Genomic DNA, 26763 nt, shown 5'->3' with positions numbered 1-26763 from the left:
ATGGCCAACAGTGAGCGCACCTTCATTGCCATCAAACCTGATGGGGTCCAGCGGGGTCTTGTGGGAGAGATCATCAAACGTTTTGAACAGAAGGGATTCCGTCTTGTTGGCTTGAAATTTATGCTGGTAAGTGGGCTTCATTCTTCCTATTATGATTCCTTTACAGGATAGGGGAACACTGAAGATAAGTGTTTTGGTCTCCTCTTTTTAGATGTCTCCATGGTAGGTTAACTACAAATGTCTTAACCCCTCAGTGACCTAGCATCTTGGCTCAATGTTGGAACAAAACAAGTTATTTGGGACTTTCAAAAATAGTCTTTTTCCTTAGCAATGTAGAATTCCACATATTACTGTAGCACTGTAATTTCTGACTCAGCTTTGGGCGTGTTTTAGCTTCCTAAGCAGGTAATTTTAGAGAATGTTTTTGCCCCTTTGAGGCCGGCTGTTTATCAGCAAGAAAATCTTCACATCATCAATTACTACCTGGTTAGTGCCCCATCTATTAGGTACCATTGGGACTTGGGTGGGAAACTGGTTTTCCTTTAGATAGTGTCTCCTGACATAGCAAAGATATCTATAAAAGATATCTATAAAAGCAGTATCTCAATAAGTACAAAAAATTGATTGGCCAACAACTTTTTGTGTGTGTGTGTAATATGTGTGTGTGGGAGCATTGGGGATTGAACCCAGAAATGTTCTACCTCTAGCTTGGTGGTTTTTTTTTTTTTTTTTTTTTTTTTTTTTTTTTTTTTTTTTTTTTTTTTTTAAACAAGGTCTTGATAGTTTGCTGAGTCCTGTTACATTGCTGAGGCTGTCCTGTGATCCTCAGGTCTTGGCCTCCCAAGTACTGGGATTACAGATGTGGACTGCCACACCAGGTGGCCAACAATCTTTACTCATAAACAAACTCAAGAAAAGTTGGGTGTGGTGGCGCATGCTTGTAATTCCAGTACTTGGGAGGCCGAGACAGGAGGATTGCAGGTTCGAGGACAGCCTCTGCAAGTAGTGAGACTCATCAACCTACTGAGACCCTGTTTCAAAATAGAGAATAAAAAATCAGAGCTGGTCGTGGGGACGAACGCTTGTAATCCCAGCATTCAGGAGGCTGAGACCAGAGGATCGTGGTTCGCGGACAACCTCAGCTACTTAGTGAGACCCTGTCTCAAAATAAAGAAAAAAAATAGGGCAGGGGGTGTAGCTTGGAGGTCGAATGCCCCTGGGTTCCATCCCCAGACCCGCTAAATAAATAAATAAAATGGGGCCGGGCGTGGTGGCGCACGCTTGTAATCCCCGCGCTTGGGCGGCGGAGACAGGAGGATCGCGCAGGTTCGAAGCCAGCCGTGCTGGCGTAAGAGACCCTGTTTCAAAAATATGAAATAGGTCTGGGAGTGTAGCCCGGAGGAAGGAGGGCTTCCAGGAACCCCGGTACCACCAAAAAAAAAAAAAAAAAAAGAAAAGAAAGAAAGCCCGTGGGTTCCATCCCTAGTACCACAAGAAAAAGAAAAAAGCATATTTAGAGCTGGATGTGATGCCCCATACTTGTAATTCCAGTACTTGGGAGACTGAGACAAGAGTATCACAGGTTCACGGCCAGCCTCAGCAACTTGTGAGGCCCTGTTTCAAAATAAAGAATGAAAAATAAGGCTGAGAATACAGCTTGGAGGTAGAATGCCCTTGGGTTCAATCCCCTAGGTGGTGCATGCCTTTAATCCCAGTAGTGGAAGGGTGAAACAGAATTTCAGGTTCAGGGACAGCCTCAGCAACTTAGTGAGGCTCTCAGCAACCTAGCAAGACACTTTCAAAACAAGAAAATAAAAAGGGGCTGGAGATTTAAAAAAAAAAAAAAAAAAGAGCCGGGTACGGTGGTACACACTTGTAATTCCAGTATTCAGGAGGCTGAGACAAGAGGAAGGAACGTGGTTTGCGGACAGCCTCAGCTACTTAGTAAGGTTCTTTGCAACTCATTGAGACCCTGTTTCAAAATACAGAATAAAAAATAGGGCTGGGGGTGTAGCTCAGGGGTAGAATGCCCTGGGTTCCATCCCCATAACCACAAAAAAAAAAAGTATTCTGGTAAGAGAAGGTCCGATCAGAATGTGTTAGGAGGTGACTTCTACACGTCTTCTATTTGAATAGGAAGAGATAGGTTGAGGGGTGAATACCTACTGTAAAGTGACCACACTGCCATGTAGTTCTGTGTGTGTGTGAGACTGGGGATGGAACCCAGGGGCATTCTACCTCCGAGCTATACCTCCAGCCCTAGTTTTTATTCTTTATTTTGAAACAGGGTCTCACTGAGTTGCAGAGGGCCTCGCTAAGGAGCTGAGGCTGTTGGTGAACTGCGATCCTCTGGTCTCAGCCTCCCAAATGCAGGGATGACAAGCGTGCGCCACCACACCAGGCTCAGAAGCATTTTTAGTCCCGTCACTGCTTCCTCTGGTAGCGTGGACCATGAGTCCAGCTAGAACGAACCAATGAGCTGAGTGCTCGTGTTTTAGTAAGAGGGTGGGTGAGGGGGAATAACTAGATTGTTGGCTCCTGGATAGTCATGGGGCTGGTTCTCATTCTCTGTCCTGTGCAACAGGCTTCAGAAGACCTTCTGAAGGAACACTACATCGACCTGAAGGACCGTCCGTTCTTTACTGGCCTGGTGAAATACATGAACTCAGGGCCAGTGGTTGCCATGGTGAGTGTGCCTGTGTGGGATAGAGGTGGGAATGGCTCAGTTGGGGTATGAGTCCACTCTCTGACCCAGCAAAGAGAAGACACATCTGCCTGCTGCTCTGAAGACCTATGGCTAGGAGAAATCAGGAGCGGCCTGCTCAATTGAAGCCCCCGTAGGGCAGGGAGATTGTCTCTTGTTTATTGCAATACTGCTGCTAAGTATGTATTGCTTGTTAGGTTTCTACCAAGCTCTCTTCTAGACCCAATCTTCTGTGTCCCGATGAATGGGGACACAGTCATGAATGAGACAGAATGGGTATCTGTTTTTATAGCTTACTTTGCCTACACTCCCTCCTCTTTTTTTTTTTTTTTTTTTTGTTCTGAGGATTGAACCTAGAGGCATTCTACCTCCATGCTACTCCCCCAGCCTGATTTTATTTCTTTATTTGGAAATAGGGTCTCACTAGGTTTCTGAGCCTCGCTACATTCCCAAGGCCTAACTTTGAATCTGCGATCTTCTTGTCTCAGCCTCCCAAGTACTAGGATTACAAGTGTATGGTACCATGCCCCCTCCAGGGGCATTCTACCTCTGAACTACATCTCCAAACCTGATTTTTTTTTCCCCCCCAGTACTGAGGATGGAACTCAGGGCCATTGTACCTCTGAGCTACACCCCAGCCCTAATTTTTAGTGAAACAGGGTCTCACTGAATTGCAAGACGCTAGGTAGCTGAGGCTGTCTGCAAACTGCGAGCCTCCGATCTCCGCTTCTCGAATGCTGGGGTTACAGGCAAGTGCCACTATACCCGGCCCCCAGCCAGATTTTTGATTCTTTACTTTGAAGGGTCTCACTGAGTTGCAAAGGGCCTCACTAAGTAGCTGAGGCTGTCTGTGATCATAATCCTTCTGTCTCAGCGTCCAAATGCTGGGATTACAAGCATGCGCCACCACCCTTGGCCCCCTCCCCTTTTAAATTGTGGTTCTGAGGATCAAACCCAGGCTTCATGAATGCTAGTCAAGTACTCTACGTCTGAGCAAGATCCCCAACCCTTGCCTACACTTCTTGAAGAGAGTAGGGAGGGGCAGACTAAGAACTAAGAAATATGCTTCAGCTCATAGTTAGTGAGACACACTGCAATATCATAGCAGGTGAACTCTTTAAATTGAATGGTCAAGAAAGGTGATTTTTTTTTTTTTTTTTTTTTGTGGTACTGGGCTTCTTCTACCTCTGGGCTACACTCCCAGACACCCACTTTCTATATTTTTGTTTGGAAACAGGGTCTCTTAGGCCGGCTTCAAACCTGTACAATCCTCCTGTCTCCGCCTCCCGAGCGGGGGGATTACAAGTGTGCGCCACATGCCCAGCTCTCAGCCCTATTTTTTATACTTTATTTTGAAACAGAGTCTTACTGAGTTGCAAAGAGCCTCACTAATTAGTAGCTAAGGATGGCCTCAAACTACTATCCTCCTGTCTCAGCCTCCCAAATGCTGGGATTACAAGCATACACCACCACGCCCAGCCCAGGAATGTGATTTTCAAACTAAGATCTGAAGGACAAGGAGCTGGCCTTGCACAAAATGACAGTGAAGAACATTCCCAAGAAAACAGCATGTGCAAAAGGACTCAGGGAGGAGCTTGGCTTTTTGAAGTACAGAAAGAGTAGGAAGGCCGAATCCTGGTGGGTAAGAGAAGTTAGAGATACAGCCAGGAGCCGCATCGTAGGGTTGTGCTGGCCATGTCCTTCATTAGTGCTGGGAAAATCAGGGAGGTTTCAGGCATTTTTAAAGGCCACTCTGAGCTGGGCAGCACACTTGTAATCCCCAGCTCGGGAGGCTGAGACAGGATCACACAGGTTCGAAGCCAACCTCAGCTACTTAGTGAGGCTCTCAGCAATTTAGTGAGACCCTGTTTCCAAATAAAATATAAAATAGGTCTGGGAGTAGAGCCTGGAGGTAGAAAGCCTCTGGGTTCTACCCCAGTACCACCACAAAAAAAAAAGTTAATAATAATAATAATAATAATAATAATAATAATAAAGGCCACTCTGAGCCAGGCGTGGTGGCACATGCTTGTAGTCCCAGTACTTGGGAGGCTGAGACTGGAGGATCTGGTTTCACAGCCAGCCTCAGCTACTTAGTGAGGCTCTACCACAACTAGTGAGACCCTCTTTCAAAATAAAGAATAAAAAATAGTGCTGGAGGTGTAGCTCAGAGGTAGACAGCTCCTGCATCCTACCCGTGGTGCCTCAAAAAAAAAGGCAGGAGCAGGGAGACCAGTGTCCCCAGTGACAGAGCAAGCAGATGCCCTGTAAAAGTCTGTTCAGTGAATAAATGCCATCTCAGTGGGGCCCTTTTCTGAATTAGTAGTTGGTAGATTTCCTGCCGAGGTTGGTTTTCTTTCTTGACCATATCTTCTGTCTTCGGAGGTCTGGGAGGGGCTGAACGTTGTGAAGACTGGCCGAGTGATGCTTGGGGAGACCAACCCCGCGGATTCCAAGCCTGGAACCATCCGGGGCGACTTTTGCATCCAAGTTGGCAGGTAAGATTTTATTTTATTTTTTTAAACCCTTTTCCAAAAAACGAGTTAGCCGCCCCATATATAGGTCAATATTAAGTCCAAGTTCATTGTCATCCTCCCTCTGGTGGTGGTGGACTGTGAGGGCTTTGGTCATCATCACGCTGTGGCTGTCCCTCTTGAGAGAGTAGGACCTGGCCAGAGTCTTCCCTGAAGGCTCTCACTCCCTGTGTCGGTGTTGCTGGGAGGGCTGGATGTGGGAGGTCATTCTTCATTCCTCCTTTAGTGGCAGCTGTGAGTTTTTTGTTTTTGTTTTTTTGACATGGTATAAAGTACGTGGCCCTCTGGCTTTTCTGCTGCTAGGACGCTAGGCTTTCTAGCTGTGGGGGTGTGGTGGGTTTCTGGGAGTTTAATCCTTCTGATCTTGGTAATGTGGCCATCTCTTGCTCACCCAGGAACATTATCCACGGCAGCGATTCTGTGGAGAGTGCAGAGAAGGAGATTAGCTTGTGGTTTCAACCCGAAGAACTGGTGGATTACAAGAACTGTGCACGGGACTGGATCTACGAGTGACAGGAGGGTGGCCTTCACGCCTGCCTGTCGGCTTCTTCCCATTCCAGCTGGGCAGGGGACCAGGCCATGAGAAGCCTAGGCATTTCTGGAACTTTCTCACAACCTAGAGGAAACTCTTGGAGCTGAGGGCTCCCTGTACAGTATTATGTTCTACCATCAGATTAAAATGTTTCATCTCAATGGAGGATCACTTGAGTCGGTTACTTTCTATTGCTGTATTACTCTGCGTTTTTGTTTTCCTTTTTGTGTTTTCTGAATAATCTGTCAGTACTATATAACTTATAGTGGCCAGAGAGATCTCACGTACATGACGCAGACATTCTTTGCCAATTTCCTCTCCTCTCCCTCTCCATCCCATTCACCCTTGGCACTGAGCTGGTCAACAAGAATTATGGAGGATCTAGGTTGTCAAGAGGGGACTGGGAGCCATGTTCAGTGGTGTGTAACTGTAACCCAACTACTGAGGAGGCTGAGGCAGGAGGATCGCAAGTTTGAGTCCAATTTGGGCAAGTTAGCAAGATTCTGTCTCAAAAAACAAAACAAATCCAGAGTGGGTGTTGTATCTCAGTGGTAGAGGGCTTGCCTAGCACAGGCAAAGCCCTAGGTTCAATCCTTAGTTTGCGTGTGAGTATGTGTATGTGTGTGTGTTACAGGGATTGAACTCAGGGGCATTCTACCTCTGAGCTACACTCCCATAAAAACAGGAATAAATTTCAAACTGGTCAGTAGGGGTGGTGATGGTCAGGCTCTGACCCAGTTCCTTTTTATTTTTTTTATTTTTATTTTTTTATTTTTTATTTTTTGGTGGTACTGGGGTTCCTGGAAGCCCTTCTACCTCCAGGCTACACTCCCAGACCTATTTTTACATTTTTTTAAATTTGGAAACAGGGTCTCCTAAGCCAGCGCGCGTGGCTGGCTTTGAACCTGCGTAATCCTCCTGGCTCTTCCTCCCAAGCGCAGGGATTACAAGCGTGTGCCACCATGCCCGGCTTACCCAGTTCCTTTTTAAATAACTTGAAATGAATCATTACCTAGATCCATCTTCTGCAAAGTTTGGGAGGGAAGTTAAAGGAGTATCCTTTACTCTTCAAGGAACAACTGAGCTGACAGAGGCAGGTGTGTATAGTCCCGGCTTCTTGAGAAGCTGAAGCCGGTGTTCAAGGCCAGCCTGGACAGTATAGTGAGACCCTGTCTCAAGAAAAGGGAAGCACTGCTGGGTATAGAGGCGCACACTTGCAATCCCAGCATTTGGGAGGCTGAGACCGGAGGATCGCCATTCCTGGACAGCCTCAGCTACTTAGGCCCTCCGCAACTTAGTGAGACCCTGTTTCAAAAATTAAAGAATAAAAAATAGGGTAGGTGGTGTAGCTCAGAGGTCTAATGCCTCTGGGTTCCATCCCCAAACCTGCAAAAAAAAAAAAAAAAAAAAAAAAAAGGCAGCTGGGCCTGGTGGGGTAAGATTACAATTCCTGCTACTCGGGAGGCTGGAGCAGGAAGATGGTAAGATTGAGGCCAGTCTCAGGCAATTTAATGAGACTTTTTCAAAATAAAAAGGGCTGGGGACGCATCTCAGTGGTAAAAGTGCCCCTGGGTTCAACCCCCAGATCTAAAAAAGGAAAGTACAACTAAACTTAAAGCCTTCACTTTCCCTGGCATCACATGGGCCACAATTGTCATATGATTGCATTTAGATAACATGAGGAACTGGGAAACGTCCTTTGGGTCACCTTGTGCTCATGTAAAAAATTGGTAGTTCAACTTAGGGGAAAAAAAGTGAGTGAATGGGGTCAAATACTGGGAGACAACAATGATTTTTGCCACAAACTTTTATCAGGTTTTCTTCTTTGGTGTTTTCTTTGTTCACCTGGCTTTAGCAGAGGCAATAGAATGAAAAGATCCTTTGGAGAAGAGGAGGAGGATCGTTGGGATGAGGTTGCCTTTGGAGGTGTTTGGAGATGGGAGGGCTGGATCCATTTTCCAAACTGGGGCCTGTTTTGATTCCAAGAAAAGCACTACAGGAAGCTGGGCCTGGTGACTCACACTTGTAATCCCAGGACTTAGGAGGCTGAGACAGGGAGATTACAGATTTGAGTGCAACCTCAAATAGACTTTCATCAACCTAATGAAACCCTGCTTCAAAATAAAAACGAAGCTGGGCATGGTGGCACACGCTTGTAATCCTACATTTGGGAGGCTGAGACTGGAGGATCGTCGTTCGCGGCCAGCCTCAGCTACTTAGTGAGGCCCTCTGCAACTCAGTGAGACCCTGTTTCAAAACAAAGAAAAAATAGGGCTGGGGGTGTACCTCAGAGGTAGAATGCCTCTGGGTTTCATTCCCCATACTGCCATAAATAAATAAATTAAGAAAAAAGTGAAAAGCCAGGCATGGTGGCCCACGCTTGTAATCCCAGCCCTTGGGAGGCGGAGACAGGAGGATCGCGCAGGTTTGAAGCCAGCCTTGCTGGCTTAAGAGACCCTGTTTCCAAATAAAAATATAAAATAGGTCTGGGAGTATAGCCCAGAGGTAGAAGGGTTTCCAGCAACCCCAGTACCACCAAAAAAAAAAAAAAAAAAAAAAAGAAAGAAAGAAAGAGAGCTGGGGATGTCACTCTGAGGTAGAATGCCCCTAGGTCCAAACCTCAGTACCACAAAAGAAAAAAAAAAAAAAAAAAAAAGAAGCACTAAATGCCAGGGTGACTAGTCCAAAGGGTTTGTTAGGGGAGCTTTACTTGCAGAATGTGCAGCTCCTCCTGATACAGACATGGACGGGAAAGCTGTATATAGGTATGTCTTTAGAGAGGGGTCAGTGTGTAGAGTTTATATGAGGGTTTAGGAATTTTGGCTCAGGGCCTTGGGCTAGTTTCTTTCAATGTTTTGGACAAAAACTGAAACCTTTTATCAGAGCTTTGGGAGAGTTAAAGGCCTCAGCTTGGGGTCAAGCCTGCTGGGGAAACTAGCTGGCTAGATCACAGAGTGGTCAAGGCACCCTGTGATTTTTGGAAACAGAAATAAAAGCGGGGGAGGGAACTTGCAGGGAGCTAGTGATTTGCCAGGCAGACAGGAGTGGGAATTGCTTCCAAGTTGAAGACCTGATTTCCATTAGAATCTTCAATCTTGCCAAGGATGGGTCTCAGTTGAACTTTTTTTTTTTTTTTTTTTTGGTACTGGGGATTGAACTCAGGGGCATTCTACATAAAAGCTACACTCCCAGCTTCCAGCTTTCTCTCTATTTTTTAAATTAATTAATTAATTTATTTATTTATTTATTGGTGTTGAGGATTGAACCCAGGGTCTTTTTTTCTTCCCTCTTTTTTTTTTTTTGGTACTGAGGATGGAACCCAGGGCCTTCTTACCTCTGGGCTATACCCCCAGACCTATTTTATATTTTATTTGGAAACAGGGTCTCACTTAAGTTGCTGAAAGCCTCACTAAGTAGTTGAGGCTGGCTTTGAACTTGCATGGTCCTCCTGTCTCAGCCTCCCAAGCACTGGGATTACAAGTGTGAGCCACCATGTCCATCTTGAACCCAGGGGCTATCTACTTTTGAGCTACACATGCACACTTATGCTTTAATATTATTCTTTTTTGAGGTAGTGGGACTTGAACCCAAGGGCATTTTACCTCCAAGCTATACCCCCAGACCCCCTTTTTTTGCGGTACTGGGGATGGAAACCAGGGACATTTGACCTCTGAACTACACCCCCAGCCCTATTTTTTATTCTTTATTTTGAAACAGGTCTCAGTGAGTTGCAAAGGACCTCAGTAAGTAGCTGAGGCTGCCTACGAACTGTAATCCTCCAGTCTCAGCCTCCTGAATGCTGGGATTATAAGCAAGTGCCACCATATCCAGCTACCCGCCCTATTTTTTTTTTTTCTTTTTTGTGGTGGTACTGGGGTTCCTGGAAACTCTTCTACCTCCAGGCTACACTCCCAGACCTATTTTTATATTTTTTACTTGGAAACAGGGTCTCTTCAGCCAGCAAGGCTGGCTTCGAACCTGCGCAATCCTCCTGTCTCCGCCTCCCAAGTGTGGGGATTACAAGCGTGCGCCACCACGCCTAGCTCCTATTTTTTTTTTTTTTATTATTTTGAAACAGGGTCTTACTAAGTTGTTGACAGCCTCACTAAGTTGCCGAGGCCGGCCACAAACCTGTGATCTTCCTGTCTTAGCCTCCCAAGTAATGGGATTACAAGCATGTGCCACCACACCCAGATTTTATTTTTATTTGAAACAAGACCTCACTAAGATGCTGAGGCTAGCTGGGAACCTGCAATCCTCCTGTTTTAGCCTCCCAAGTACTGGGATTATAAGCGTGCATCACCAGGCCAGGCTATTGTTATTATATTTTTTGTTGTACTGGGGATTGAACCCAGGGGCATTCTACTCTGGTTATACCCAGAGCCTGATTTTATTTTTATTTTGAAACAGGTTTTTGCTAGGTTAATGAGAGTCTTGCTACTTGCTGAGGCTGTCCTTGAACCCGTGATTCCCTTGCCTCAGCCTCCCAAGTACTAGGATTACAGGCATGTGTCACTATGCCCAGCTTTATTATTATTATTATTATTATTATTATTATTATTATTAATTTTTTGCGGTACTAGGGATTGAATCCTGGGGCACTCTACCTCTAAGCTATATTCTCAGCCTTATTTTATTTATATTTATTTTTTGCCATACTGGGAATGGGACCCAAGGGTATTCTACCTCTGAGCTATACCCCCAGCCCTATTCTTTAATTCTTTACTTCGGAAACGAGGCCTCAATAAGTTGCTAACGGCCTCACTAAGTAGCTGAGGTTGGCTGTGAACCTGCGATCCGATCCTCCTGTCTCAGCCTCCAAAGTACTGGGATTACAAGTGTGCTCCACCACATGTGGCTTATTCTTTAGTTTTGAAACAGGATCTCACTAAGTTGCAGAGGACCTTACTAAGTAGCTGAGGCTAGTCTTGAGCCTGTAATCCCCCTGTCTGAGACTCCCAAATACTGGGATTACAGGCATGTGCCACAAAGCCCCACTGATCTGGATAAGTGACCACATAGTATTACTGGGCAGGAACAGAACAGCTCATTGTGGCTGGAAAGGTAGGTGGGGAGACAGATGACCAGGGCCATACTGCAGAAAGCATGTGCTGTTATGGTTTGTAATGGCACTGTGGGCTCTATTCCTCTATTCAAGTAGAGTTTTTGAATAGGAAAAAATTAAAACTAATAGGGGAAGCCGGGTGTGGTGGCGCACGCTTGTAATCCCAGCGCTTGGGAGGCTGAGACAGGAGGATTACACAGGTTCGAAGCCAGCCTCAGCTACTTAGTGAGGCTCTCAGCAACTTAGTGAGACCCTGTTTCCAAATAAAATATAAAATAGGTCTGGGAGTATAGCCCGGAGGTAGAAAGCTGCTGGTTTCCACCCCCAGTACCACCAAAAACAAACAAACAAACAAACAAACAAAAAAAAAACCTAATAGGAGAGCTGGGTGTGGTAGCGTATGCTTGTAGTCCTAGTACTTGGGAGGCTGAGACAGGAGGATCATGGTTTGCAGACAGACTCAGTTACTTAGTGAGGCCCTTTGCAACTCAGTGAGACCCTGTTTCAAAATAAAGACTATAGGGCTGGGGGTGCCAGGTGTGGTGGCGCACGCTTGTAATCCCAGAATTCAGGAGGCTGAGACCGGGGGATCGCAGTTCGTGGACAGCCTCAGCTACTTAGGCCCTTTGCAACTCAGTGAGACCCTGTTTCAAAATAAGGAATAAAATTAGGGCTAGGGGTATGGCTTGGAGGTCAAATGCCCCTGGGTTCCATCCCCAGTACCACACAAAACAAAAACAACCTAATAGGTGGCTCAGTTGTAGAAAAAAAATTTTTGTTACAAAGTCAGTAGGAAATAGAAAGGGAAGAGAAGAAAAGCAGTGTGCCTGGCAGGCTCACTGGAGAGCCCTGAAGTGGAACTCTGCCCTCCTCTCAGACCAGGGCCCATTGGTGTATTCTTATCAGTGTTTCTAGGACAACTGGGCTAGCGACTCCTTTTAGGCTGGTGGTATTATCTTGTTGCTGGCCAGTGTACTTGTTAAGTGTAAGTATATCTTCTACTTCTGCTGTATCAGTTGCCCCTTACCTGGTCCTGCTTTGGAGTAACATAATGAGTTTGCATCCTGTATATCAAGGCCAGGTCACAGAGGAACACTGAAACAGAGGCCCTAATCGTGTAACCTCTCCGAGCAGAGCACAAGGCTCTTGCTATCTCTACAGCTATGGAGATGTGCCAGGTAGAGCTTCCAGTGACCTTAGGGCTTTACTGGGGATGGAACTCAGGGGCATTCTACCTCCAAGATACACCCCCAGTCCTATTTTCTTTCTTCTTCTTTCTTTCTTTCTTTCTTTCTTTCTTTCTTTCTTTCTTTCTTTCTTTCTTTCTTTCTTTTTCTTTCTTTCTTTCGATGGAACCCAGGGGGCATTCTACCTTCGAGCTACACCCCCAGCCCTATTTTTTTAAATATTTATTTTGAAACAGGGTCTCATTAGTTGGGAGGGCCTCATAAGTGCTGAGGCTGTCTGCAAACTGCAATTCTCCAGTCTCTGTCTCCCAAATGCTGTGATTACAAGCATGTGCCACCACGCCCGGCTGGTTTTTTTAAAAAATTAATTAATTTTTGCGGTACTGGGGATGGAACCCAGGGGCATTCGACCTCTGAGCTACACCCCCAGCCCTATTTTTATTCTTTATTTTGAAGCTGGGTCTCACTGAGTTGCAAAGGGCCTAAGTAGCTGTGGCTGTCCGGGAACCACGAACCTCCAGTCTCAGCTTCCCGAATGCTGGAATTACAAGTGTGCACCCCCATGCCTGGCTCTGTTTTTCCTTATTTTATACTCTTTCTTGCCTGGCCGCCTGAGTGCATCCAGGCTCTGACCACCTTAAAAGGTCACTTTTATTGGAACCAGTACCTGAGCAATTTCCCAATACTGACACATGCACTATCTTGCTAAGGAGTCTGAATGGCTTCCCGAGGCCTGGGACAGAGACAGGAGCAGATGGCCCTCTCGGGTGGGTGCTGAGAGAGGCTCAGGGCTGTAAAAGGTGACGTCGAGGTTCCCAGGAAGGATCTCAATCTGTGGGACTAGGGAATGAATCGCGGGGACTTTACCCTTGGGCTACTCTAGCTCCTCCCCCTTCATATTGCTACTCAATTGCTACAGGGTCTCGCTGGGTTGATGAGAGACTTGCTACTTGCTGAGCCTGTCCTCCAAACTGCGATCCTCCTGTGTCAGTCTCCCAAGTACTGGGATGACCAGCGTGTGCCACCACGCCCGGCTTGAGGCTTCTAATTTGGATATAGATGGCTGAGGGCACAGGGGTGGGAAAGCTGGTTTTCGGTGGAGGGGAGGATAAAGACTGGGATGTCTGAGCAGAGGGAGAGTCCAACTGGAAGAGGCCGAACACAGATGGCTTGCACCAGGCAGCAGCAGCAGCAGCAGCAGCAGCAGCAGCAGCAGCAGCAGCAGCAGCAGCAGCAGCAGCAGCAGCAGCAGCAGCAGGTTCTCGGGCGTTCTGGAGCATGTGGGGGTAGCAGAAAGCTCTTAGAGGCGTGCAGCCGGCTAGGGGAGGCTCGGGTGGGGCACAAATCACTTCCTGCTCAGTCAGCCTCAGTCGTGAGACCGGAGAGGGCGTCCACGGGCGCTGGGCGGGGACAGAGCCGCAGCCGGTCGGGCCTGGCCCTCGGGGTGTGGCTCCCCGCGCTCCGCCCTGCGCCCCTCCTCTGCAGCCGGCGCCCGGGTCCGGGGGTCGCTTGGGTCTCGCTCTCGCTCCGAAGCGCAGCGCCGCGGCCGCTCTCCCTCCAGCTCCCAGGTAAGGCCCGGCCGATCGCCGCCAGCTTCGCCGCCAGCTCGGCCCCCGCTGCCCCCGTGCACGTCCCCTCCGCCGGCCTTGGGCGTCCGGGAAGCCACGTGGCCGCTCGGCCCGGGCCCCGTGGGGACTGAGTCCTGGCGGCCGCCGAGCCCTGACCGCACCTCCGACCCCGCAGGACCATGGCCAACCTCGAGCGCACCTTCATCGCCATCAAGCCGGACGGCGTGCAGCGCGGGCTGGTGGGCGAGATCATCAAGCGCTTCGAGCAGAAGGGATTCCGCCTGGTGGCCATGAAGTTCCTTCGGGTACCGCGCCGCGGCCCCTCCCGCCCTCCCCGCCGCCCGGGGTCCCCGCCGCCTTTGGGGGTCGCCTCGGCTGGCTCGGCCCCCGCGGGATTCCCTGTGCTCCCCCGGGACGGACGCCCTTGGGAGGGAAGGTTAAGCGGAGGTGACGCGACTCCCGCCGCCCTGCTGGGCCGCCGCTGGGGGGCGGCAGAGAGCGGAGGAAGCCGGGGCCCTCCCCGGGCCGCGCGCCCGCGCCGGGGGCCCCGACCCTTTGTGCATTGGCCTGCAGCATCCGAATGACTGAGGTTTCAGGGGCAGAGACCCTCCTCTGGTGTAGGGGTGGTGACAGTATTTCCCATATTAAAATTTGCATATGAAGCTTGGGGCACAGATCTGAAACCTTAGGAAGTATTGGGGCACAGATCTGATCCTTAAGAAGTATTGGAGGTTTAGGTGAGGCTCGTTACGGAAGGGAATGCTCTTATTATCTGAAAGGTGTAGATGGGCCAGAAGAGTTTGATGTGATCTCTTTCTGACATACGGATGCCTCGGTTGCAGCCCACAGCTGTCTTAATCTGGACCGTCATACCTTCTGTTTAAGATTATAATGTGTGCCAGTAATGGTGGTGCAGGCCCGAAATCCCGGTACTTGGGGGGCTGAGACAGGAGGATCACAGATTTGAGGTTAGTCTCAGCAGTTTTGCTAGGCTGTCAACAATGTGTGTGTGTGTGTGTGTGTGTGTGTGTGTGTGTGTGTGTGTGGTACTAGGGTTCCTGGAAGCCCTTCTTCCTCCGGGCTACACTCCCAGACCTATTTTATACTTTTTTATTTTTGGAAACAGGGTCTCTTAAGCCAGCGCGGCTGGCTTTGAACCTGCGCGATCCTCCTGTGTCTCCTCCCAAGCGCGGGGATTACAGGCGTGCCACCACGCCCGGCGGCTCTCAGCAATTTGAAGGAGATTTTGTTTCAAAAAATGGAACAGAGTTAGAGTGTAGCTTGGAGGTAGAGGGCACCTGGGTTCAATCCCTAATACCAAAAAAAAAAAAAAGATTATAAAATATTATAAAATCCATAACATCATTGATACTACAAGGGTATTTTTATGATTAGAAATCTTTCTGCTAAAGTGGTATCAGTTGGCCGGGCGTGGTGGCGCATGCTTGTAATCCCTGCGCTTGGGAGGCTGAGACAGGAGGATCATGCAGGTTCGAAGCCAGCCTCAGCTACTTAGTGAGGCTCTCAGCAACTTAAGTGAGACCCTGTTTCCAAATAAAATAGAAAATGGGTCTGGGAGTATAGCCGGGAGGTAGAAAGCTTCTGGGTTCCACCTCCAGTACCACCCAAAAAATAAATAAAGTGGTATCAGTTGCATGATTTGGATAGGGTTTTTTTGTGATACTAGGAATTGAACCCATGGACTCCGGAGTTATACCCTCCAGCACGATATTAGTTTAATTTAATTTATTATTGTTTTTGCGGGTCTGGGGATGGAACCCAGGGGCATTTGACCTCCGAGCTACACTCCCTGCCCAAGTTTTTAGTCTTTATTTTGAAACAGGGTCTCACTGAGTTGTGAAGAGCCTCACTAAGTAGCTGAGACTGTCTGTGAACCATGATCCTCCTGTCTCAGCCTCCTGAATGCTGGGATTACAAGCATGCGCCACCACACCCGACTCCGATTTTATTTTTATTTTTGGTACTGGGGATTGAATTCAGAGGCATTCTATCTCAGAGCTACACCCCCAGCCTCATATTTTATTTTGAAACAGTGTCTTGCTAGAGTGTTGAGTGTCACTACTTGCTGAGTCTGTCCTTGAACCTGCGGTCCTGTCTCAGACAAGCATGCATCACAGTGCTCAGCTTATTATTACTATTATTATTATGGTACTGGGGATTGAATCCAGAGGCATTCTACCTCTGAGCTACACTCCCATCCCTATTTTATTTTTTTATTTTGAAACAGGGTCTCACCAAGTTGCTGAGGCTGGCCTTGAACCTGCGATTCTCCTATCTCAGCCTCCAAGATACTTGGATTACAGCGTGCACCACTACACCCAGCCTTTCCCCCTGCCCCCCTTTTTTTTTTGTGGTACTGGGAATTGAACCTGTTTTTGGATGGAATGGCTGGGATGGCTTTATCCTCTTGCTTGCTCCACAAAAGCAGGGAAGACTGGTTGGCAGAAAATTAATTTTTTTAAAGCCAGAATTGAAGAATAGATATAGTAGACCTTTTTTTTTTTTTTTTTGGTCTGAGATTTTCTTCTTTAGAGGCCTCAGAGTATGAAAAACCTTTATTTTTGTTAATACTTTTATGATACTGGTGATTGAACCAGGAACATTCTTCCTCTGAACTTCCAGCCCTTTTTATTTTATTTATTTGGTGGTACTGGGGGTGGAACCCAGAGGCTTTTTACCTCCGGGCTATACTCCCAGACCTATCTTATATTTTATTTGGAAACAGGGTCTCACTAAATTGCTGAGAGCCTCACTAAGTAGCTGAGGCTGGCTTCGAATCTGTGCAATCCTCCTGTCTCAGCCTCCCAAGTGAGGGATTCATCACGCATGGCCATCACGCATGGCTAGCCCTTTTTATTTTGAAACAGGGTCTCACTCAGTTACTGCGGGCTGGCCTGGAACCTTCCTCCTTTCTCAGCTTCCTAAATAGTGGGATCACAGGTGTCGCTGTTGAACCTGGCTGAGAATTAAAAAAAAAAGAAAAGAAAGGAAAAAAACCACATAGCTATGAATGTGGTCAGAGATACCAAACTGGGTTTCTAGAGAGCCTGCCGTGTTGGTGAGGGGCTCAGGGCCGGGTGGGGCCTCAGTGGGGCCTTTGTGGCCCGTTTCCTAACTGGATCCTCCACTGAATGCCAGGCCTCCGAGGACCATCTGAAGCAGCACTACATTGACCTGAAGGACCGACCCTTCTTCCCAGGGCTGGTGAAATACATGAACTCGGGGCCCGTGGTGGCCATGGTGAGTGCTGTGGGGATATGGAGACTGAAGGGAAACTAAGTGCCTGCCTGTTCTGTTTTAGATCTTTACCCCTACCCCATCCTAAACTGCTTTACAAATAGGGTGTGCTGGAGTTATTAGTTAACTAGAAACTTGGAAGGAGAGGAAAAAGATTAAGGTAAATCTCTCCAGGGCTTAGTCTCACTCACTACCTATAAAACAGTGCTAAATTTCTTCTGTTTTTTTTTTTTGTGTGTGTGTGTGTGTGTGTGGTACTAGGGATGGAACCCAGGGGCATTCTACCTCCGAGCTACACCCCAGCCCTATTTTTTATTCTTTATTTTGAAACAGGGTCTCGCTGATTTGCAGAGGGCCTCACTAGGTAGCTGAGGTTGGCTGCGAACCTGGATCTTCCTGTCTCAGCCTCCCGAATGCTGGGATTACAAGTGTGAGCCACCATGCCTGACTAAATTTCTTCTTTTTTTTTTAAATTTTTTTATTTTTTTGGTGGTACTGGGGTTCCTGGAAACCCTTCTACTTCCGGGCTACATGCCTAGACCTATTTTTCATATTTTTATTTGGAAACAGGGTCTCTTAAGCCAGAGCTGCTGGCTTCGAACCTGCGTGATCCTCCTGTCTCAGCCTCCCAAGCGCAGGGATTACAAGTGTGCGCCACCACACCCGTCAATTTCTTGTTTTTTTTTTTTTTTTTTTTTCGGGTCTGGGGATGGAACCTGGGAGCATTTGACCTCCGAGCTACAGCCCCTGTCCTAGTTTTTTTATTCTTTAATTTGAAACTGGGTCTCACTGAGTTGCAGAGGCCTCCCTAAGTAGCTGAGGCTGTCCGCGAACAGCGATCCTCCGGTCTCAGCCTCCCAAATGCTGGGATTACAAGCGTGTGCCACCACGCCCGGCTCAATTTCTTTGGTTTTGTTAGGTGTTTTCCATCTTGATGTATCTTAGACTTGAACCTAAAGTATGTAATACATTGAAGCAAAAATTCTCTGCTCCTATGCCATCGATGGCAGTAATGTCCTTTTGGGACTGAACAGAAGTGTAGGGGTGTGCCGGGTGTGGTGGTGCATGCTCGTAATCCCAGTACTTAGAATGCCCCTGGGTTCAATTCCCAGTACCCCCCCCCCCCAAACACACACACAAATAAAAGAGACTGTGTGATAGGAAGGAAGCAAGATGAGGAGTCTTTGCTGTTCCCTTAGTGTGACTTTTCCTTCCTCTTCCTCTTCCTGGAATACTTTTCCTTCCCCTTCAGCCAGGGCCGTCACTTGCCATCTTCTGGGCCGCTCTTCCCACTGCCCCTGGTCCAGGTATCCCTTTACCACCTTTTCACAGTTTGTGCTTGTGGCTGAATAGGATTGTCCCGTCGTCTTAGCTAGGCTGAGGAGTCTCCCAAGTGGAGCCGATGTTGGATCCTCCATTTGCAGTAGAATTTGTTTTGACCGAGGCCCCTGCTCTCTGCTTGGGGTTATCTGGAAGGGATGTCACCGCTGGGCCTCACTTGAGGTGGGCTGCCCAGGGGGAGAGTGTGTTCTCGATGGTGGTTGCCCAGCGGCGCACCCGCAACCTTTGCTTTGCCCTCCCGTCAAGGTGTGGGAGGGGCTGAACGTGGTGAAGACCGGCCGCGTGATGCTTGGGGAGACGAATCCAGCAGATTCCAAGCCAGGCACCATCCGTGGGGACTTCTGCATTCAAGTTGGCAGGTACGTCCTTGGGGTGGAGGGGGCTTGTTGGCCTTTGCTCTCCTTCAGTTAGTAAAATGGAACGTAAAGCAAATGTGCTCAGCATATCCTCAATTTTTTATTTTTTGGAATTGGAGATTGAACCCAGAGGCATTCTACCTCCAAGCTATACCCCCAACCTGATTTTTTTTTCTTTTTTTTTTTGGTGGTACTGGGCTATACCTCAGCCCTATTAAATTCTTTTACTTTTGCAGTACTGGGGGATCGAACCCAGGGTCATTCTGTTCTCTGAGTTACACCCCCCAACTCAATTTATTCTTTATTTTGAAACAGGATCTCACTAAATTATGGAGGGCCTCACTAAGTAGCTGAGGCGGGCCGCGAACCATGATCCTCCTGTCTCAGCCTCCCAAATGCTGGGATCACAAGCATGCACCACCATGCTCTGCTATTTATTTATTTATTTATTTATTTATTTATTTATTTATTTTGTGGTGCTGGGATTGAACCCAGGGCCATTCTACCTCTTAGCCACTCCCTGTCCCGTTTAAAAAAAATTTTTTTTTATTTGGAATCAGTGTCTCCCTAAGTTCTTGATAGTTTAATTAAGTTGCTGAGGCTGGCTTCTAACCATTGATCTTTCTGTCTTAGCCTCCCAAGTACTGAGAGTATAGGCATGTGCCAGGATATCTGGTTTATAGTAGGTTTAAAAGAAAATACATGACAGGTGTTTATTATGAAACAAGGTCTCACTAAGTTGTTGATGGTCTTACGAAATTGCTGAGTCTGGCCCTCTCAACTTAGTGAAACCCTATTTCAAAAATAAAGAATAAGCCAGGCGTGGTGGCGTACGCTTGTAATCCCAGCATTTGGGAGGCTGAGACCGGAGGATAGCGGTTCCCGGACAGCCTCGGCTACTTAGTGAGGCCCTCCATAATTTAGTGAGACCCTGTTTCAAAATAAAGAACAAAAATCAGAGTAGGGGGTGTAGCTCGGAGGTCAAATGCCCCTGGGTTCCATCCCCAGACCCGCAAAAAAAAAAAAAAAAAAGAATAAAAAATAGGGGTGGGGGTGTAGCTCAGTGGTATAATGTCCCTGGGGTTCCATCCTCAGTACCGCAAAAAAAAAAAAAAAGTAAACATTTTCCCCTAAAATTCCTTAGAGTGTATAATTTGTTTGCTGCTAATTTTGCTATAAAGGTGAAGCTGGGCATGATGGTATATATTGATAGTCTTTCTAGCTGGGAGGCTGAGATATGATCACAGGCTTAGGGCCAGACTCAGCAATTTTGTAAGACCATCAACAACTTAGTGAGACCTTTTTTTCAAAATAAAAAGGGCTGGGTGATAGCGCAGGCTTGTAATTCTAGCATTTGGGAGGATGAGACAGGAGGATTGAGGTTTGAGGATAGCCTCAGCTACTTAGTGAGGCCCTCTGAAACTCAGTGAGACCCTGTTTCAAAATAAAGAATAAAAAATAGCCGGGCATGGTGGCGCATGCTTGTAATCCCTGTGCTTGGGAGGCTGAGACAGGAGGATCGCACAGGTTTGAAGCCAACCTCAGCTGCTTAGTGAGGCTTTCAGCAACTTAGAAAATTGGTCTGGGAGTATAACCTGGAGGTAGAAAGCCTCTGGGTTCCACCTCCAGTATCACAAAAAAAAAAAAAAAAAAAAAAAAAAAAAAAAAAAAAAAATAGGCCTAGGAGCTGGGCGTGGTAACCCCAGTATTTGGGAGGCTGAGACAGGATCGTGGTTCGTGGGCAGCTTCAGCTTCCCTTTGCAACTCATTGAAATTAGCCGGGCGTGTTGGCGCACGCTTGTAATCCCCGCGCTTGGAAGGTGGAGACAGGAGGATCGTGCAGGTTTGAAGCCAGTCTCGCTGGCTTAAGAGACCCTGTTTCCAAATAAAAATATAAAATAGGTCTGGGAGTGTAGCCCGGAGGTAGAAGGGTTTCCAGGAACCCCAGTACCAAAAAAAAAAAAAAAAAAAAAAGAGAGAATTAAAAATAGGGCTGGGGTGTAGCTTGGAGGTCGAATGCCCTGGGTTTCATCCCCAGTACTGCAAAAAAAAAAAAAAAAAAAAAAAAAAAATCAAATCTGGGTGTATAGACCCTGGGTTCAATCTCTAGTACCCCCCAAATCCCAAAAAACCCCAAACAAGTCTATAGTGGTATCCTTTTTTATTAGACTGTGTGGCACTTTATTTTTTGGTACTGAGAATGGAATCTAGGGGTGTTCTACCTTCAAATACACCTCATCCCTTTATTTTCAAAATTTGAAAACTGGGTCTCCCTAAATTGCTGAGGCCGTTCTGAAATCTGGGATCCTCCTGTGTCATCTTGCCAAGTGCTGGGATTACGAGAGTGCACCACCACATCTGGCTGTCTTTGGCATTTTAAAACTTGGAGCTGAAGCCGGGCATGGTGGAGCACGCTTGTAATCCCAGCATTTGGGAGGCTGAGACAGGAGGCTCGCAGGTTCGCGGACAGCCTCAGCTATTTAGTGAGGCCCTTTGCAACTCAGTGAGATTCTGTTTCAAAATAAAGAATAAAAAATAGGGCTGGGGGTGTAGCTTAGAGGTAGAAAAAATACCCCTGGGTTTAATCCTCAGTTTTGCAAAACAAAACAAAATGTGGTAACTAGTCACTGTTCTTTCTCTTAGGAACATCATTCACGGCAGTGACTCTGTGAAAAGTGCTGAGAAGGAGATCAGCCTCTGGTTTAAGCCTGACGAATTGGTTGACTACAAGTCTTGTGCTCATGATTGGGTCTATGAGTAGCGGTGGACGAAGCAGGTCCTTCAGCACTTGGCCCGATGAGCCCCTGGACGATGCTTCATTCCACCGACTCGGAACCCACGGGGCGGGGCACTCTTTTCTAAACCATATTTACCAATAAAGCCTTTGGAACTGGTGCTGTGTCCTGTACTTATTTGATAATAAGCTGAAAGAAGTGACTTGTTCTCTGGCTGTAGTGGCATTATCCAAATTAATTAGTCCTCTTTATTTATTTTGCAGTACTGGGGATTGAACCCATGGGCATTCTAACTTTTGAGCTACACCTTCAGCCCTTTATTTTTTTGTGGGTCTGGGGATGGAACCCAGGGGCATTTGACCTGAGCTACACCCCCTGCCCTATTTTGTATTCTTTATTTTATAGTTTTTGTGGTACTGAATGCTGGGATTATAAGCCTGCGCTACCATTCCCGGCTCCTATTTATTTTTGAAACTGGGCCTCACTAAGTAGCTGAGGCTGATGGGGAACTTGCAATCCAAATCCTGTCTAAGCCTCCCAAGTACTAGGATTATACCTGGTTTGAGTCCTATTTTTTTTGGGGGGGGGTGTGTCTGGGGATGGAACCCAGGGGCATTCAACCTCCAAGCTATACTCCCTGCCCTATTTTTTTAAATTATTTTGAAACAGGGTCTCACTAGGTTGCAGAGGGCCTCACTAAGTAGCTGAGGCTGTCTGCGAACCATGATCCTCCCGTCTCAGCCTCCTGAATGCTGGGATTACAGGCGTGCGCCATCCATCACACCTGGCTTTGAGTCCTAGTATGGAAGATCCTACTCTGGGATCCTTCTCAGAACCCAAGTTTTTGTTTTTGTCTTGGGTACTGGGGAATAAACCCTGGAGCTACACTCCCACCTTTTACTTTGAAATTGTGACACTAGGTGGCTGAGAGTCTAAATTGCTAAGGCTGTCCTTGAACCTGTGATCCTCCTGTCTCAGCCTCCCAAGAACTGGGATTACAGGTGAGGGCCACCATGCCTGGCTTTTTTTTTTAACTTTTATTGGTGCATTGTCTCACATCATAGTGAAGTTCAGAGTGATAAGGAGGGACATATGCATGCAGCATTTGGGGGGCTTCCCTCCAGCTTCCTTCCCACTTTTTCCTTTTCCCAGGATACTGAGACTGGAACTGATAATTTTTTTTGTACACAATGTCAATGGATGTGTTTAGAATCGGTTCCCCCCACCCTTTCGGTACTGGAGACTGACCCTACCAGCATTCTACCTTTGAGCTACACCCCCAGCCCCATGTTTGTTTTTTTTTTTTTTGTGGTACTGGGGGTGGAACCTAGGGGATTTTCTACCTCCGGGCTATACTCCCAGACTTAACTGTTTTATACTTTATTTTGAAACAGGGTCTCATTGAGTTGTAAAGGGCCTCCCTAGCTGAGGATGACTGAGAACCTGTGCGATCCTCCTGTCTCAGCCTCCCAAGCGCTGGGATTATAAGCGTGTGCCACCATGCCCGGTTTAACTCTATTTTGAAACAGGGTCTCACTGAGTTGTAAAGGGCCTCCCTAGCTGAGGATGACTGAGAACCTGGATCCTCCTGTCTCAGCCTCTCAAATCCATTGTTTTCTTTTTTTTTTTTTTGCGGGTCTGTTGATGGAACCCAGAGGCATTTGACTTCCGAGCTACAGACCCTGCCCAATTTTTGTATTTTGAAACAGGGTCTTACTGAGTTGCAGAGGGCCTAAGTAGCTGAGGCTGTCTGCAAACCGCGATCCTCCAGTCTTAGCCTCCCAAATGCTGGGATTACAAGCGTGAGCCACCACGCCCGGCTTCAAATCCAATTTTTTTTTCCCGGGTCTGGGGATGGAACCTAAGGGCATTCGACCTCTGAGCTACACTCCCTCCCCTATTTTATTCTTTATTTTGAAACAGGGTCTAAGTTGCGGAGGGCATAGGCAGCTGAGGCTGTCCGTGAACTGCTATTCTCCGGACTCAGCCTCCTAAATGCTGGAATTACAGGCATGTGCCTGGCTCCAAATCCATTTTTTATTCTTTATTTTGAAACAGGGTCTCATTAAGTTGCAGATGGCCTAAGTAGCTGAGGCTGGCTGTGAACCTTGGTAAAGCTCCTGTCTCAGCCTTCCAAGTACTGGGATTACAAACGTGTGCCACCACACTTGGCATATTTTTAGTTTGAAATGGTCTCCCTAGGTTGATGAGTCTCACTACTTGCTGAGGCTGTCCCTGGAGCTGTGATCCCCATCTCAGCCTCCCAAGTGCTGAAATTATATTGTGTGCACCAAAAAATAGTCTACCCCCTTTCTTTATTCCCTAGTGTGAGATACTTAATATGCTTTTCCTGGGTAAGATTCATATTTTCCCTGCTTTTGAGATTTTGTTGGATTAGCACAGTTAAAATACATTTATAGCCAGGCGTGGTGGTGCACGCTTGTAGTTCCAGCATTCAAGAGACTGAGACAGAAGGATCCTGGTTCTCAGGCAGCCTCAGCTACTTAGTGAGGCCCTTTGCAATTCAGTGAGACCCTGTTTCAAAATAAAGAATAAAAAAAGGGCTGGGGTGTAGTTCGGGGGTAGAAAGCCCCTGGGTTCCATTCTCAGGACCGCAAAACAAAACAAACCTACCACCAACAAAAAAACATTTATAGTACCATCTCTTGGGAGTCTGGCATAAAAACACAAATGGGTAAACTTAGTTTTGTTAATAAAATGCTGAAAACTAAATGTCACTCCCATATGAGAATATGTTTATTATGCACACTGCTACACTAAATACAGTGACTGACACTGATATAATGTATTTGGGGTCTGAAAGCGCCCCAGCCTGGATTCGATCCCCAGCACTGCAAAGGAAAAAAGCTTCCTACTAAGCATGGTAACCCTGACAATTTCTCCACAGATGGCCCACTTGCTGCTCCTCCTGCCAGACCGCAGAGAATTCCTCAGTATCACGTGCTTGCTTGCTGAAGCAATGGATCTAATGGTCACAAGGGATTTTTTTTTCCCTTGTGGTACCGGGGATGGAACCCAGGGACACTGTACCTCTGAGCTACACCCCCTGCCCTATTTTTTATTCTTTATTTGAAACAGGGTCTCACTGAGTTGCCAGGAACCTCACTAAGAAGCTGAGGCTGTCTGAGAACCTCCATCCTCCGGTCTCTGCCTCCTGAATGCTGGGATTACACCATGCCCTGCCTCACAAGAGATTTTAACAGCTGCTTATAGAAGGTGCTCAAAAGTTTGAATGAACCCCCCCCCCTTTCAAACTACAACGCATTAAAGAATTATTCAAAGACTGTTAACTTTAACATTTTATTTTGTGTAAAAAAGGGCAAATTTAGTGAATTATTTCCATCTTGTACACAAAGTTATAATTTTAATGCTTTTCACATCCATGCTGAAAATTTGCAATTTGGTAAAAATGAAAGGAACATAAATTTCTCTGAGGGAATTTTTCACGCCATTATATACATTTCATGAGAAAGTTTCAAACACTTTCTCAATGATCACAAGTTACCAGAAAATAAAGGATTAAATTTGTACAGATATTGATCTATATATCAAATACATACAGAAATGATGTAAAAACCTTATGCAGTTACTTTGATCTCTGTCCTCAAAAGATTTGCCCAGGGACAGATGTTTTTCTTTTGTATAAATGACTGTGGCTTTATTTAAAATATGAAAATCAAAGGAAGAAACCCAGTTTAATCACAGTATTTTTAAAATCCCTTCCCAATATTAAAGGATCATTACCAAATATATAGCACCATAATACAAATATTGATGGGAAAGGGTGTTCACATCACGCAAAATTAATAATAATAAAAAACAAACAAACAAACACTGAAAACCCGTGTTAGTATCCGCAGAAAAAGTTGATAACAGCTTTAGCTTTCCTCATACAACAGCAAGGAAAAGGTTAAAGATTTTAAACTACCAAAAGTCCCCAGGTAATTCTAACAGGAAAACAAAAACAAACCCGAGGTCAGCAGTACATCATCTTGAACCATAAGAGAGCGGGGCTACTGAGTTGTACAATCAGAGATATGGCTAAGACATACATCTCCTCTGCAGAAACTTACTTTCTGTTCTCAGCAGCAGGAGTTAGAGTATGAGCAATGAAGAGGGCTGCAGGTGGTGTTTAGACTAAAGAGAGTCCTTAACCAACCCTCAACTGTTGGTCACTGGATCAAGACAAGAAACACGCGAGGAGGAGGAGGTGGGAACTTCTAAAATACTCCGCGCCTGGTTTTGCTACAGAACTGCAAGCTCATAATACCTGGCTACAAATGAGCATTTCGTAGAACTAATTACCAGGACTGGCTGGCTCCAAATCACATCCCTCCTGGTTTGTTCAGTTCCCCAGAGAGCCCCGGCACCCAAGGTACTGGTAGCGTGCGCCGCACGGCAGGCTTTCTGTGCCTGTGTCAAGGACCCAGAGCCCTGGGTTTAATCCGCTGAGCCTGAGAATAGAGACTGTTGTACCCTTGCCTTGGACCTCTTCTAGGCTTTAAGTTTATGGGAGATTCTTCAAAGTTAAAGATTTGGGAAGTATGAAGATGTCACATGTATGGTAGGTCCCTCTCAGCAATGTTGTTTAAGATAAATATCCAGTAATTTTACAGCTGAATTCACATATATTTGACACATGAGAATCAACTTGCGTTGATGTGATCTGCATTTATGCCCCCAGAGTCAGTATTAAGAAATGATGACATGCGATTCCATACATTCTTACACTATAAAGTAATGTATTTTACTTCCAGTAGCTACTACAAAACCTTAAGTTATTAACCCCTCTTGCATAGAATGAGGTAAACCTGTGCGTATTACCAATGCTATTATTCCCAAAAGTAGAGCAATATTTTAGAAAATAAACTGCTGGTTTTTAAACGTTCTATGCATTTTAAAATTCAAAGAAAAATCTTACCTAAAATGGTCTCCTGGGACTTTCTATTAACATGTTTTAAAGCATTCCATAGGCTGAAGGACTGTAGAGGTTAATCATTTTGATTAATTTCTAATTAGCTCTGCCTATATTCCAGAGGAGGTGGTATGATCACTCTGAAGAGGCCAGGCTAAGACCCAGAAGCACTTTAGAACAGATGCAATGAATTCCTGAGAGTTTAGTTTATGAACCTCACTGGCAAACGCTAGCGCTCTCTCAGTCAGTCACAACTCGGCAGAAAGAAGACGGAGAGCAAACCTGGCACCAGTTTACCCCTGTATCCTAGTTTAAAGGAAGTCGTGTGAATTTAAAAATAGGGAATGTTTAAAATGGTCCAAACCAGTTATTACTGTTAAAATAAATCCTGGCTACAGTTAAAGACAACACTACATCTAAGAATTTTAAGAGAATTACATTCTTTCAAATTAGTTTTCTAGCAAATCCAGGCTAGTTAAATATGGAATTGGAATGATTCTGAAATTTAAGTGCATTTTTAGCTTTGAACAATTTTTGGTTCTCTTGG

General features: G+C 46.3%; 1 protein-coding gene across 2 annotated transcripts; it reads left to right on the top strand.

Annotated features, from left to right (window-relative positions):
- LOC308275385 (nucleoside diphosphate kinase A) lies at nt 1-21357 on the top strand (the record flags this gene model as incomplete). 2 transcript variants are annotated; one of them, XM_080713624.1, is made up of 7 exons in its annotated part: nt 1-126; nt 2585-2686; nt 5090-5202; nt 13766-13895; nt 16750-16851; nt 18436-18548; nt 21189-21357. In XM_080713624.1, 7 exons carry the CDS (start codon nt 1-3, stop codon nt 21304-21306), a joined length of 804 nt encoding a protein of 267 aa, XP_080569750.1. The 2 variants fall into 2 exon arrangements, with proteins under 2 accessions (XP_080569750.1, XP_080569751.1); XM_080713625.1 differs by lacking the exons at nt 13766-13895; nt 16750-16851; nt 18436-18548; nt 21189-21357 and adding an exon at nt 5634-5751.
- Between the last annotated feature and the right edge of the window lie 5406 nt (nt 21358-26763).

Source organism: Muscardinus avellanarius (genome assembly GCF_963383645.1).
Source record: "Muscardinus avellanarius genome assembly, chromosome: 16".
Lineage (NCBI taxonomy): Eukaryota > Metazoa > Chordata > Mammalia > Rodentia > Gliridae > Muscardinus > Muscardinus avellanarius.
This window is presented reverse-complemented; position numbering and strand designations above follow the sequence as displayed.